Here is a 13,159-nt window from a genome sequence, read left to right on the forward strand (position 1 = left end):
CCATTGTTCCAGGTGACAAACTAACACCCCCCCCCCCCACACACACACACACACACACACAAACAGGAGCACACACAACCACGCAATGTGTTCAAATGATCTAAAAGGTTCAAGGTCATACAATCACCTGTTCAAATTTTATTAATGCAAGCTGTCTACTTTCATGCCCGATGCAACCCTGATTTAATAAAGTAAATAAAACAATATGGATACAATCTCCAGATATGCCTTTCATTGAGCCAAGCCGCCCTGGCGCATCAAGGCAACCAACTTCTCTATAGGGTATGCCTGAAATGCTGCAACAGGACACGTGATTAAAAATAAATAAATAATATAGAATAAAATAAAATTACTTCAATTAGCATGTCAAATGTTGAAGCTCATGGAGGGTTGACGCTTTGGGTTGTTCTGCAGCCACATGAGCAGGGCTCTCTGAAGTCATCAAGTTGGCCATGAACCTCTCTGCAAACCAAAGTATTCTAGAGACAAATCAAACTTGTCCTTAAACTGGCTCATCAACAGATCAATGGTCCCAACCCCAGCAGCCAATCTACAACAGAATGACTGAAAACAAAAGATTCAAGGAGTTTCAACAGCCCAGTACAGACCTTGACCTGACTGAAACATTGTGATAGGACATTAGAAGAGCTGTGCAGAAAATAATATCTGGAAACTCTTAATGAACCAAGGCCATGCTGGAAAGTGGACAAAAATCCCTGAATTACTGAGAGTAAAAATGACCGATACAAAATCCTGGAAAATGGGGTTGGCTTTTCTGCTTTTTTGTCTTTTCTGCTTTTTTTTTTTTTTTACCTAAATATTTTAAGAATAAAAAGACGAAAATCAAACTCAGCATAAAAAACTTAAGCCAAAGATGATTTTGTTCCTGTACACCAGGACCAATGAGTTACTGAAAATCCACATAAACAATTTGATGCCACAATTATCACAAAGACAACCTCATCCGCCTGTGACATGTGACATTCAAAAGAGGACACTCTCCTGCCTTATCTCTTAACTCTTCTGCTAAAAGGACGTTCGCGTTGGACAAATCCAAAGCCAAATATTTAGGCATCAAACAGGCGCTGAGGCCCCGTTGTCCAATGTGTGATTTAGAGCGTGTCGGGCAGAGGAACTTCACTTCATTAGCTGGTTCCCCTGATAAGGATGTATAAACAGCTCCCCTTTGCAGTGGCTACAGAGAGAAGATGCCCCTCAGAAAACATTGCTTTTCACCAGGGCCAGGGAGCATTAATATTTTAAACGGGTAAATAATTAATAATTAATAGCAAACAGGCCACTGATCAAATGGAGCAGTGTGGCAACAGACATGAAAACTCCGACTCTTGTAAACAAAGACAAGAGGACCCAGATTTCCTCTACTCCCTTCCACCTTCTTCTCTCGCCCCCTAAATATGCGCATCACCAATAGCCCACCCGCTTCCCCGTGAAACCACACACATGGCGGAACACACACAAGGCACATCAGCGAGTGCCATAACCCCCTCCATCACTTATTTTCCCCGAATTTCCACGTATTCCTCTGCGGCCTGGGGAATGTGAATGAGCGGGAACACTTGATCTGGCCACCCGCTGGTTTCTGATGGAAAGATTTGGTTTTTAATACGATCGTCACTCCTCCCACCTGGATAGGCCATGTCAAGACAAATCCCATCTGTGTAGCTCCAGAACCTGCCACGGCTTAAAAAATTCCCTTATTACAATTCCTTTAAAATGCCTGGCCACACAAGCTCCCAACAACGGTGGGAATGCTAATCATATCTCTCGGCAGCTTTAGGGGAGGAAAGAAAGAACTGAGGAATAAGAAGATATCCCAGCTTTAATGACACACATTCAGAGAAACATCCTCCAGAATCTGGCACATCTTTTCGCCTGACTTTAGCCAGAGGAGGCGTTTCATAAAAATCAGACTTAATCGTGTAAACAACAAGCAGACAAACAGTAAACCACTGCAAACAAAAATAAAACTACTCTGGAAGCTGTGCACGGATTGCCTTCAGAGTAAGCATCCCCTTCCTTCGAGATTTTAATTAATGCTTTAATATGCAAATAAGTCAGCAGAGATAAAATCATGACAAACAGATGGCAAGTGTGGGTAATTATTTAGTGAATCCAGCAGGGGCATGTATTAAAGTTATGGGACTGTTTTCCTCAGGCCTCTGCAGCCACGGAAAGGTGGAGAAAAACACATAACATCACAAAGATGACAAACTTCGAGTCTACAGGAAACAAATCTGAAAACAAAAGCTGAGTAAACTCATAGGAGTCCACCCCAAACTGCTGGAAAGCTGGAAGACTGGTAACCACAACTTTCCCCAATCTCAATGTACTAACTTTTATGCTTTTATTTTTGTATCAAAGTCACAATATAATTTATGAAGAGCATTCATTGATTTGGAAAAAGTGAGAAAATATTAACTTTTACTTTACTATTTACTATTTTTGAGGGTTATAAATTATAAAAAGATATGGTTCTGTTTGCTGCTTGAAGCCATTAGCTTAAGCATGTGCTAGAGCAGCTTGCGAGCCCAACATTTCACATTCTTTCATCTATACTTGCGCACAAGAGAGGGGAACCTGACTAATAGTCCACACTGGATGGATATTGATTAAAACAGAGGACTTTTGATGTGTTTGGTGGACTTTGGGACAGCTTAGGAGAACGTACCTCCTAATGCAATGTGGGCAACGCAGTCCTTTTTTCATCAATTCTATTTACAAATTTCATAAACAAAATTTCTAAGTGCAGACAGAGACTAGAAGGTCCACTTAGACGTAGCTTTGAATTTCATCTCTGCTTTTTGCTGATGATGAGATCCCCCAGACCTCATCAGGAAGGGACCTCCAGCAGGCACTGGAGCACTTTGAAGCTGAATGCAGTGCGTCTGGTCTAAAGAGTAGCAATTCCAAGTCTGAGGCTTGACCCCTCGGCCAGAGGAGGATGGATTAGGTTGTCATCTTTAGCTTGGGAAATGTGTTACTATTACAAGGAGGAGTTAAGTATTTTGGAGTCTTGTTGACATGAAGGAGTAGAAAAAGTCGGGTAAAGCTGTTATTTGCTGAACCTGGTCTCAGATAAGTAGTAGAACATGGGTGAACAAGTTTAGTACTAGAATAATCAAATTAAATTAGGTTCTACGTTTGGGGCAATGGTAACTGTTGGGTATTATTTAGTCAACTCAGAGGTAAGAACGATACAGTCATAGTTACTTGCAGCAAGGGTAGCCCACTTTGCAGTGAAACTACAAAGTTTTTGACACCCTATCTCTTTATTTATATGCATAGTTCAACAGACAGTTCAGACAGGGTGTGTGTATGTGAGACAGAAAGGAGGCTGGTTCACACAGAGATAACAATGATCTCACACACACAGGGAGGAAGGCATAGTGCAGGTGCCTTGCAACACAAAGTTTTTACATGAGTGATAACAAGTTTTTTGCACCCATCCAACAGTAACAAACTGAATCTCTGAGCTATGACCGGGATAAAGCAACTAACATTCCCAAAAATATATGCCAGACAACTGAAGCAGGAAATCCTGAGCCGGAACACATGGAATTAGGGTGCCACCTACCAGCTCCTGTGGAGGTATGGGGTCCACATCCAGATGAGCCAGCGAGCAGTTGATCCTCAGGGCCAGACTGAGCGCCATCAAGCCTCCGAGCTTCACTCGGTTCTGATGGAGGTCTAGCCTCTGAATGAGACGACTCTCAGCAAGGAACTCAGCCAACGCCACAGCACCTTTATGTGAAGGGACAGATGTAGCACCTTAGGAAACAACTAGTGCCATATATTTATCATTCAGATGATGTCAGCAGTGGAAAACCTCCCAATAAGAGTGGAAATATCTGTTAGTAAAAAGGAGTGTACATAATTAAAAGGTAATTAAAAGGTATTGATCAATAACAGTGTTGCTGTACCTTCACAGGTGATGTTGGTTTGGGCAAGGCCGAGATGCAGCACTGAACTGTTCACCATCAGTGGCTCCCTGATCACCTGGATGCCCTCGTTCCCCAGGTGATTTTCCCCTAAATCCAGGACCTGCAGGACCTTCAGACCTGGCTGCAGAAACAGGAATTATGAGGCCTGAGTTGCTGTCTATGTGAGTGTTGATAGTATGTTAGTTTGGAGAGGCTGAAAAGTTTGTATTTCCAACACTCAGCTGTGAATATTATTCCGATTAAAATGTTCCCTCTCATGTTAAACACTCAGAACTTCTGTTTTCTCTCTCTAGAGTCACATTAGCATTGAAGGTTGATTAGCTGGTGCATGAAGCTGGGGGTGTTTGGGTTGCACGAGGGGCCCACGTCGCCTGAAGAGGAACGCATCGCCCACTCCTGGCTGGGTCCCGTCGCCTCACCACCCTCCTCTGGTCACTGCTCTGAAAAGAGACGGAGCACGGGGGCGGAAACAAGCTTGCAGGCGACTGACAGACCTGGAGAGCATCTTTTTCTGAGTTAATTTGCACCGCCGTGACAACAAACACACGCCAAACCCCCCCTTTCCCCAGTCCTTTTTCCTAACCGAGTTGAGGCACACAGAAGAGCCTCCACATCTGATGCATGGCGAGAAGCAGGGAGAGCATCCCGGATGGATATGCACGAGGGATAATGGCAGACAATTAAAGAGGCGACTGCGTGGTTGAAAGCTGTCAAACGTAAACCCCGGGGGGGTTAGAGTGAAAAGTTTAGGGGAAAGCAGGGAGTGTGAAAGAACCAAAAACACACTATATTTTCACACATGACACACTGACTTTAAACTGGAAAACAACAAGAGCTCCATGTAATACAATCATCCCAAATACTCTTGGAACAAAGAAACTCTGGACATCCTTATCAGGACTCAAACCACAACTAATGTCCTGGAAAAAGTTTAAGCAGATGGGTTAAAAACCACCCTCCTCATCCTTCATCATCCACATGAGCAACTACAGGTTTAATTATGGTCATTATGGCGTCCTCCTAGAAGTGGCAGGTCAGATCTATTATTTCATCAAACTCCTCTTCTTTTGGCAACACTGCAGATCATTTGACTCAGTCGTAATTTCTACCCTCTGAGTTCTACAATAGTACATCACAAGACATGAAGGTGTCCATTTAAAGGAACTAAAAACATGAACATTAACTAAGCAACCAGAATAATTCAGGTATAGATCAAAATAATTTATGTAAAGCATTATTTTTTTTCTAGTCACTATAACATTATTGTCTATCTTTCACCTTTACTAACCCAACTATTATTGATCTGTGATGCTACAAACCTGTGAAAGAAAAAATATATATATGCCCCTTGTATGTGTTCTCTCTAATTACCAAGTTATCCTTTTACCAGTGCACTGACATAGGTTAACAAGGGTATAGACAAGATATTGCTGAAGTTAATGGTTCTCACCAGAGTCTTGGCCAGGTGGTTCATGCCTCTCTCAGTGATCTGGTTGTTCTTGAGGATTAAGACCTTTAGACCTTTTGCCTGCCTTGATAGACCGTCACACAGCTCCTCCAAACCTGAAAAACCACCACTGTCTGTTAAGGTCATTTTAAAAAGAGTTCAACTGTAAGGCTGTCTGCAAATGATGAATACAGAAAATGACCTGAGGTCCCACCCTATCCAAGAGGGCAGTATTAGCACTTCCTGGAAGTATTAAAACTCCCAAACCAGCCCTCAGTTTTCCTTATCTTTTCTCCCTGCGACCCTCTTGACCCTGATGATTTTCTGTATTCCTTGTGTTGTTGATCAGAAGTTCTCTAGGCTTGTTCATTGGACTTTGGTACCCGACCTTTCACAAACCCACTTGTAAGGTTTAATCTGTGAGAAAGACCAAGATTTTGGCTCTGTAATGGACATGATGAACTTACCGGCATCGGCTAACACATTGTTACTAAGCTCCAGTGTCTGCAAAGTGTTGTTATATTGCAGCAGCTCTCCAAGCTGCATGGCGTCCTGGTAGCTGTTCAGCTGGTTGTTGGAAAGATGGAGCTCCTGTAAAGCTCGGTTTTTCTTCAAGGCACGAACTGCAGGCAGTAAGATGAGAAAGGACATACAAATGACAAGAAGTAAAAGGTGAGGTCTGCAACAAAGAATCATTCTGCTCAAATGTTTTACATTGTTGGCATTGGTATTGTTACATAATATTGTAAATCTGAACACGCTACAAACAGAAAGAGAAAAAAAAAACTATTCCATCCATCCATCCATCCATCCATCCATCCATCCATCCATCCATTCATCCATCTCCTTCCTTCTGGGTCTGTCCAGTGTTCTCCTCCCAGTGGAACATGTCCAGAAAACCTCCAGTGGGAGGCACCCAGGAGCTATCCTGATCAGAGGAATCACCTTATCTGATTCTTGTTGATGTGGAGGAGTAGCAGATCTACTCTGAGCTCCTGCTCGATCTAATGACTATAGGTGGTGGTTAAAATGATGGAACTTCTCCAAAGGAGGTATAGACCCCCACCCACCTGGTTGAATCATGCTGTCAAACCTCACTCAGGCAGCCAGGGATATGTTACTCAATATTAAATAATTTGTTGTAAGTTTGGGACTTTTTCAGCATGTAGTTGATTTCTGTCAACATTCCTGTGTTGTCTCCTGAAAGGATCATATGAGACTCTTTGAATTGTCAGAAAGGAGTTTGTCTCGAGGCTTTGGGTAAAAACCAACAGGTAGTCCCAACAGGTAGAATGTGTTTTCAATTTATATGTATTAAATCGTATCTGCTGTGTCCTGAACACCAACCACAATGCCTCTGCCATGGGACTTAGTGAACGTGATCATGAAAATGATTTCACGGCAGGAGTCCTCGCCTCCAGGAGTTCTTACAGTGAAGAAGCGGTTGTTCTCTCGTCTAACAATAAAAAAAGGTTAAAGCAGAGATGTTACTTCTCAGAGAAGGTAATAAAACACCTGTCATATTTCAGCATTGTCTTTTAACCACTTCTTTTCATGACTTTATCACTGTTTAGAGAAGTATTCCGTTGATCAGTGTTCGGGGTATTTTTTGCATCTTTTGTGTTGTCTGTACTGTACTGTGATTCACTTGTGTCCATGTTTTTGGACCCTTGCTGCCCTTCCACCCAGATCAATGCCACCGATTTAATCAAACCCACAGGCCTGCATGTGGAATGCCAACATTGTCATCAGGCCCAGCGGGAAGCAAATGGTGAAATCGGTGGGATTGATCCGGGCCGACTCCACTGCAAGCGCCCAATCCACTCTGATCGAAGGCAGTGATCCTCAGCCGGGACCCCCGCTGGGGAGGAAGGCGGAGGGATTGTCCAGGGGGCTCGGTAAAGGCATGAACGATGGGGGAGAGTGCGGGTTGTGAGTGGGAGCAGGAGGGCGGTTTGGTAGAGTTGAAAATATCAAAGAGATTCAGGAAGTGCCTGAAAACGAGGAGGGAAGAGTGGGCAGCATACTGAGTCCATTTGGGTCTCCTCTGCTCCCAGCTGAGCGGAGGCGACAGGCTCTGAGCATGACTTTGATTTTCATGTCCACATGAGAAGTCATAAACAGAAACTGAATACTTTCATTTGATGATCTGATCATAAAAATATGATTAAAATTCAGAGTGATTATATGAGTGATTTTATATAAATATATTTAATGTTTGACAACTAAACGCAATAAAAAAAATGTGTAATTTCTGCATTTATTTTAAATTTATTATCCTAAACAAAATTGAAGAAGGCCATTTTTATGATCATTATTTAATTTGAACTCAACAAAATGTGGCCTTAGAAAACTTCTGTGTGAAATAACAGTATAAAACCTAACAAACTAATTTAGTGGCTATGCAAAAATGGGCTGAAGAGTGCATTCTTTCTGACAGATGAAACATAAAGACAACGTGACATAACATAAAGTGGTTTTTTACTTCAGATCATGTGCACGTCATGCAAAAACATCAAGAAGCTCCCAGTAACCCAAAAAGACCAAAAAAATATATGGGATGTTCCAGAAATCAAAATGTGTCTGTCAGGAATCTTTCTGAAGCTGATTATGTTTCTCATGTCTGGACGATCTGCTGATTCTATGACATTTGTGACATCAGTCTGACTAGATGGAAGCCAGTAAAACAGTGTCACTAGATGGATGGATGGATGGATGGATGGATGGATGGATGAATGGATGGATGAATGGATGGATGGATGGATGGATGGATGGATGAATGGATGGATGGATGGATGGATGGATGGATGGATGGATGGATGGATGGATGAATGGATGGATGGATGGATGGATGGATGGATGAAGCTGATGAAGCTGTCTAGAATTTTACTTGTAATGAATTTTACTGAGCGTTGGTGGGTGAGTTTGGATCAGCAATAACAGGGGTCCATGCGATTGGCCAAACATATAACAGGCCTGCTGTGAAACTGAAATATCTTGAACTATGACCCTGAGTGTTATTATAAACTTAGGGAAAACCTTATTTTACCTGTTGACTAAGCCATTCGTTGTGGTATTATTAACACAGTTCTGCAAGAAGCAGACCTAGCTGTAATATAAATAACCTACCTTGCTTGGTAGCACAGTTAGAGGTCCAAGTCTTTATTTATGAAGGCCTTGTGAATTAGAGCAGTGGCAGATCTAGATCAAATTTTCCAGTGTGGGTTCAGTGTTTTTTTTCATGGGGCAAAGAACAAAAGAATGAAACAAAAAAAGGGCAATATTTCAGCGTTTAATATGTTAAGTGATACACAGAGTCAGTTGCGGCTCTGGAGCTACTGGTTGCAGACCCCTGATCTAGCCATACAACTGAAGCTAAAAGTGCAACACCTTAATTTTAAATTCACTGTTATATAAAACTGGAAAGGTAAAAAATGAAATTAGTCCAAGGGACCAATCAGTTATTGTTTCTGAGCCAGTGTATATCATCATAAGAAATTGACTTAGTTTTATATCTTCAGTACAAGGGCCATAACAGGGGCCAGGACCCATTCTACAGGGACACTGGTCCCTGTTGGCCCTTGTTTAGAACTGCCCATGAATTAGAGGGCTGCACAAGCTCCAATTTGCTCTGATTTAGTGGGTCCAAAGGCTTCACCATTCTTCAGAGGATAATCCCACAGGTTTACCCCCATAGGATATCACCCATATACACAAAGCATGTTTTTGGTGAATTACTTTCAGAACAGACAGCATGTCTTTGCATCTATGTGTGAAGTTTACTTTTCACAGGAGGACAAACCATAGACTGTCGATACAATCGGTCCAATGTACATCTGATACATACCCCTGTCTGCCTCCTATTAAGAAGTTTCCGTGTGCATCTGTGCATGTTTCCCTGCATTATACTAAATTTTCTTTCCTTTGTGCTTGCTTGTAATAAGTGTATTCATGTGTATGTGTGTCTGTGTACTCATATGTTAGTTCGTGACCCATCCCCTTACCTCCTGCACGACCACTCTTTCTCTTCCAAGGGACAGAGATACAGCAAAGATGATCAATGGCTTCAGCAGAGAGGACAGAGATTATGCTTACACCTTGACTCCCCTCTATGTGTATGCGTGTATGGATGTTGTATGTGCGCGTATGTCCTGGCTGCCACAGCCTTTAAAGACATGTGCAGTAGCACGTAAAGTGGCAGGTATAGGATTTGGCTTCTAATCCTGGTCCAGACCTGCAGAGACGGTCACAGGTCAAAATCTGGTCCTGCTGACCAGAGAAAACAAACTCGCACATCCGAAATTCAACACATACACACCATAGAAGCTCAGGTAACCAAACTGTTTCTCTGAACTGGATTTGTCAGACTGTTGACATAGAAAAAAAAAAATAATTGCTGGGGTACTTTGCTAGTAAACTTTCATCTGAGCTTCTCAGATCTGAGCTTCTCTTAACCCAATGCTGCTGATTAGATTGAGTGATTAATTGATTATGAAAAGATTTGACCACCTTTATAAAAGAGGGAGTTTTAGCAGTTTGCTGGCCTGGACCATACACTTGTGTGCACAATGCTAAGATAGAAACACATCAGCATGCAGCAACTGTTTTTAAGGCAATTTCCAAACTATATTAAGTTCATCATTCTAACAATTTAAAAGATTATTCACAAGTAACAAATATTTAAGACAGCTACCAATCTTCCAAAGAGTGAATGTGATAGCAATTTCAACCTAACATAGGAGCGTGCAATGTCAAAAGGCTGATGGTTTGGGCTTGTTTTAAAGCAACAACACCTAATACAGCCATGAAATCCTTTGTATATCAAAGTATTCCAGAAGAAAATGTAACAGCAGAAGCTTGGCCCACTAAAGCAATGTTGGAAAGAAGAGTGGGCCAAAATTCTTCCACAACAATGTGACAATCTCAGAAGGCCAGACAGAAAAGGAGGTAAATCTGCTTGATGTAGTTCTACAAGCTGCTGGATCATGGAAGGTGGACAGAGTTTGGACACACTGTGTCACAGTGTTTTTGCACACCCAAAGTTGGATCTAAGTAATGTTCTAAGTTTTCAAAGAACAGATCATTCTTATTATAACAAGATACATAAAACCCTAAAACTAGAGTGTACTTTCTTTTTACCAGAACCGGCTCTAGAATACCTTCACTGGCCAGATGTGAAATCAGTTTTAGTAAGTAGGAGTAAAATTCATCAAAGCCTTGCAGCAACTTCCTGTTGTCATTCAGATGCTCCCAAAGAACGTTATTCCTTCCCTATTGACTTTAGCTCTTCGGTCTTTAAACTTTTGTTATTGCTATTTGTCACTTTAACTATTCTTTTATCTGATCCTATAATGCTTTCTTCACACTGTTTCGTGCAAACATTTGGTCCACTTTATAATTTTGTAACATGCTTTAAAAAAAGTTTGACTTTGGATTTTGTTTCATACCCAGGGCGAACAGCGACGTGCCGCTGAGCAGGGCGTTGTTTAGGTAGAGCACTCGGAGCCGGCTGCTCAGCAGAGCTTTAGATATAGACTGGATTGGATAGTCAACCAGGGACACATTACAGGCATCCAATCTGGACAGATACACACTCTGAAATCAAGAGATCAAGCAGAAACACAGTAAAAATACAGAAAAATAAAACAGAGAATGATCTCCACTTAGGGTAGAATTATATTAATTCGATACACCAGTGTAAACAGGTTTAAGATAAAAATCTGGTTCCAATTTCTTTTCATCTTTGCACCTCATCCTTTGAGTGAAATCAATATTTCTGTGTACGTTTCAAAGTAAACATTGATAAACTTTAAAGCACATCTATACTTTCCTCAAAAACAAATATAACAGCAACACTTCTGTTTGACCGGTTTTACAAATGGATCTTTTACAATTTCTGGAAGACACTGTAATTTGTACCAAGCAGCATTTCAAGTTAAAGGAAAGATTGACTAAACATAATGCTAGCTAAACCTAATTTTATCATAAATTAGTGACTGAAGATTAACTTCTTTCAGACTATGGAGAAGGTCTACTTAGACATTTGGTTAAAAGGTATTTATTCTAACTTATTTGGCTTTTTTAGTGGTGACTTTGTTACCCAACGTTTGTCTTCCACTGAATTGATTTGTTATTAGGTCACAAAGTTAAAAGGTCCCAGTGGGAAACCAAGACATATCTATTCCTAGTGACACTAAGAGAACCTCCTGAAGGATCCCAATGAGTTCCCAGGACAGGGGGGATATCTGTAGCTCAGTTGAAACATGGTTGGAGCTATCCTGTTTGTTTTATTATTAGGACTCTTAGATGTAAAAATCTCTTGACTCATATTCTGTTGTTAATGCCAACAAATTTTTTTTCAGCGTACAGCAAAATAAAAGAATTTGCCCTCCTTCTTCCTTACTGAAGTGGAATGAACTGCCCTGGTTCACAGTGACCTGAGATATGGCCTGTTGTAAGTTGTTGTTATCAGTTACATCCACTGATTTAACCTGTGACGCTGCTTAATCCTCAGCAAGTTTGCTACTGCATGTGTCTGCAGATGAATGACTTCTCACCTTGTTTGTCCGACCCTGCATCTTCTCTACATTTAATGCAACACAAACTCACTTTTTTCCAGATGAACATTATCCTAGTAAGAAAGCCTACATGAAAAGATTACTGTTCCACTGCGTCAGCCAACCTGCTTTATCAAATGAGCGAGGGCCCTCCAAGATGATGTTCCCATACTGCTGTTGTCAGAAATGTCAAGATACGTTGTGGATTCATAGTACAAAATCATATCCAGCAAGGACGATGCTCCCTGGAACAGAAAAACATAGTGAAGGGAAAAAATGAAGAAAGCCAGGTCTGAAATTTGACAGGAATGTTATGAAGTTTCTTTGGGAAGAAAAAAAAGGAAACAGCTTCTAATCTGATACAAGGGAAGGCCTGAATATGAAACTGTATTGGAACTGGAAGACGAAGATGAGGGAAAATAAGTTTTGCTCATAAAACTCACATTTTCCTCCAGTTGTGCTGCCTGCAGATTGATGAAATCAAAGTGCAGTGATTTCAGGACGACTTCCAGAGCTTCACAGGAGCGGTGGTCTAATCGCTCACCTTGATGGAAGCAAGCAATCAAAGCCAAGATAATTGGGAGGCTGTTTGCTAACAGGCAAAATTGCACGGCGCTGAACGTGCTTTATCCTTGTTGTGAAATAAGTATTTCAGCATAAAAAATGAGGACAAAACAACTTCCTTTATAGTCAGAGTTTACCTGTGTGTTCATGTTTTTCTTTTAATAAAGTTCTGAAACTTAATCAGAAGCACAGAGGGAAAAATAATGATAGCTCCGGTTTTTCATGATTGGACTTCTAAGATGTGAATGCTTGAGTGTGCATTGATTACTGTCTGCCTGCAGACTGCAATAATCAATAAAAGTACCTGTACACACCTACTTAACTTACAAAAGATAAATATTTTCATATTTCTTCACCACACAAAAAATCCAAAATGAAAAATGAACATCACACAAAAACCACAAACACCATGTTTGAACTGATAACTATATTCAGTTCACTCTTCCTTACATATTTTCATTACACATTTTTGTATTACAGTTTATATATACATACACACATCTACACGTTAAAGTCTTCACATCCAGATACGCAGTAACTGAGCCAATGAGTCAATGCATTCTAACATTTTGTCCCATTGGACATGAAGAAAACAGGGTTATCAAACATGGAAAACGTACAAGAGAAAC

General features: G+C 41.1%; 1 protein-coding gene across 1 annotated transcript in view; it reads right to left on the reverse strand.

Moving 5' to 3' along the window:
- Positions 1 to 13,159, reverse strand: part of si:dkey-288a3.2 (protein phosphatase 1 regulatory subunit 37) — a 57,863-nt gene that overhangs the window by 25,813 nt on the left and 18,891 nt on the right. Inside the window, exons 4-10 of the mRNA XM_047345564.1 lie at positions 12,410 to 12,510; positions 12,092 to 12,211; positions 10,857 to 11,004; positions 5,877 to 6,032; positions 5,413 to 5,525; positions 3,942 to 4,083; positions 3,596 to 3,762 (exon numbers count right to left, since the gene is read on the reverse strand). Coding sequence (XP_047201520.1) covers positions 3,596 to 3,762; positions 3,942 to 4,083; positions 5,413 to 5,525; positions 5,877 to 6,032; positions 10,857 to 11,004; positions 12,092 to 12,211; positions 12,410 to 12,510 — 947 coding nt within the window. The remainder of the gene's footprint in view (positions 1 to 3,595; positions 3,763 to 3,941; positions 4,084 to 5,412; positions 5,526 to 5,876; positions 6,033 to 10,856; positions 11,005 to 12,091; positions 12,212 to 12,409; positions 12,511 to 13,159) is intronic.

The sequence above is a fragment of the Girardinichthys multiradiatus genome, chromosome 19, assembly GCF_021462225.1.
Source record: "Girardinichthys multiradiatus isolate DD_20200921_A chromosome 19, DD_fGirMul_XY1, whole genome shotgun sequence".
In the NCBI taxonomy this organism is placed as follows: domain Eukaryota; kingdom Metazoa; phylum Chordata; class Actinopteri; order Cyprinodontiformes; family Goodeidae; genus Girardinichthys; species Girardinichthys multiradiatus.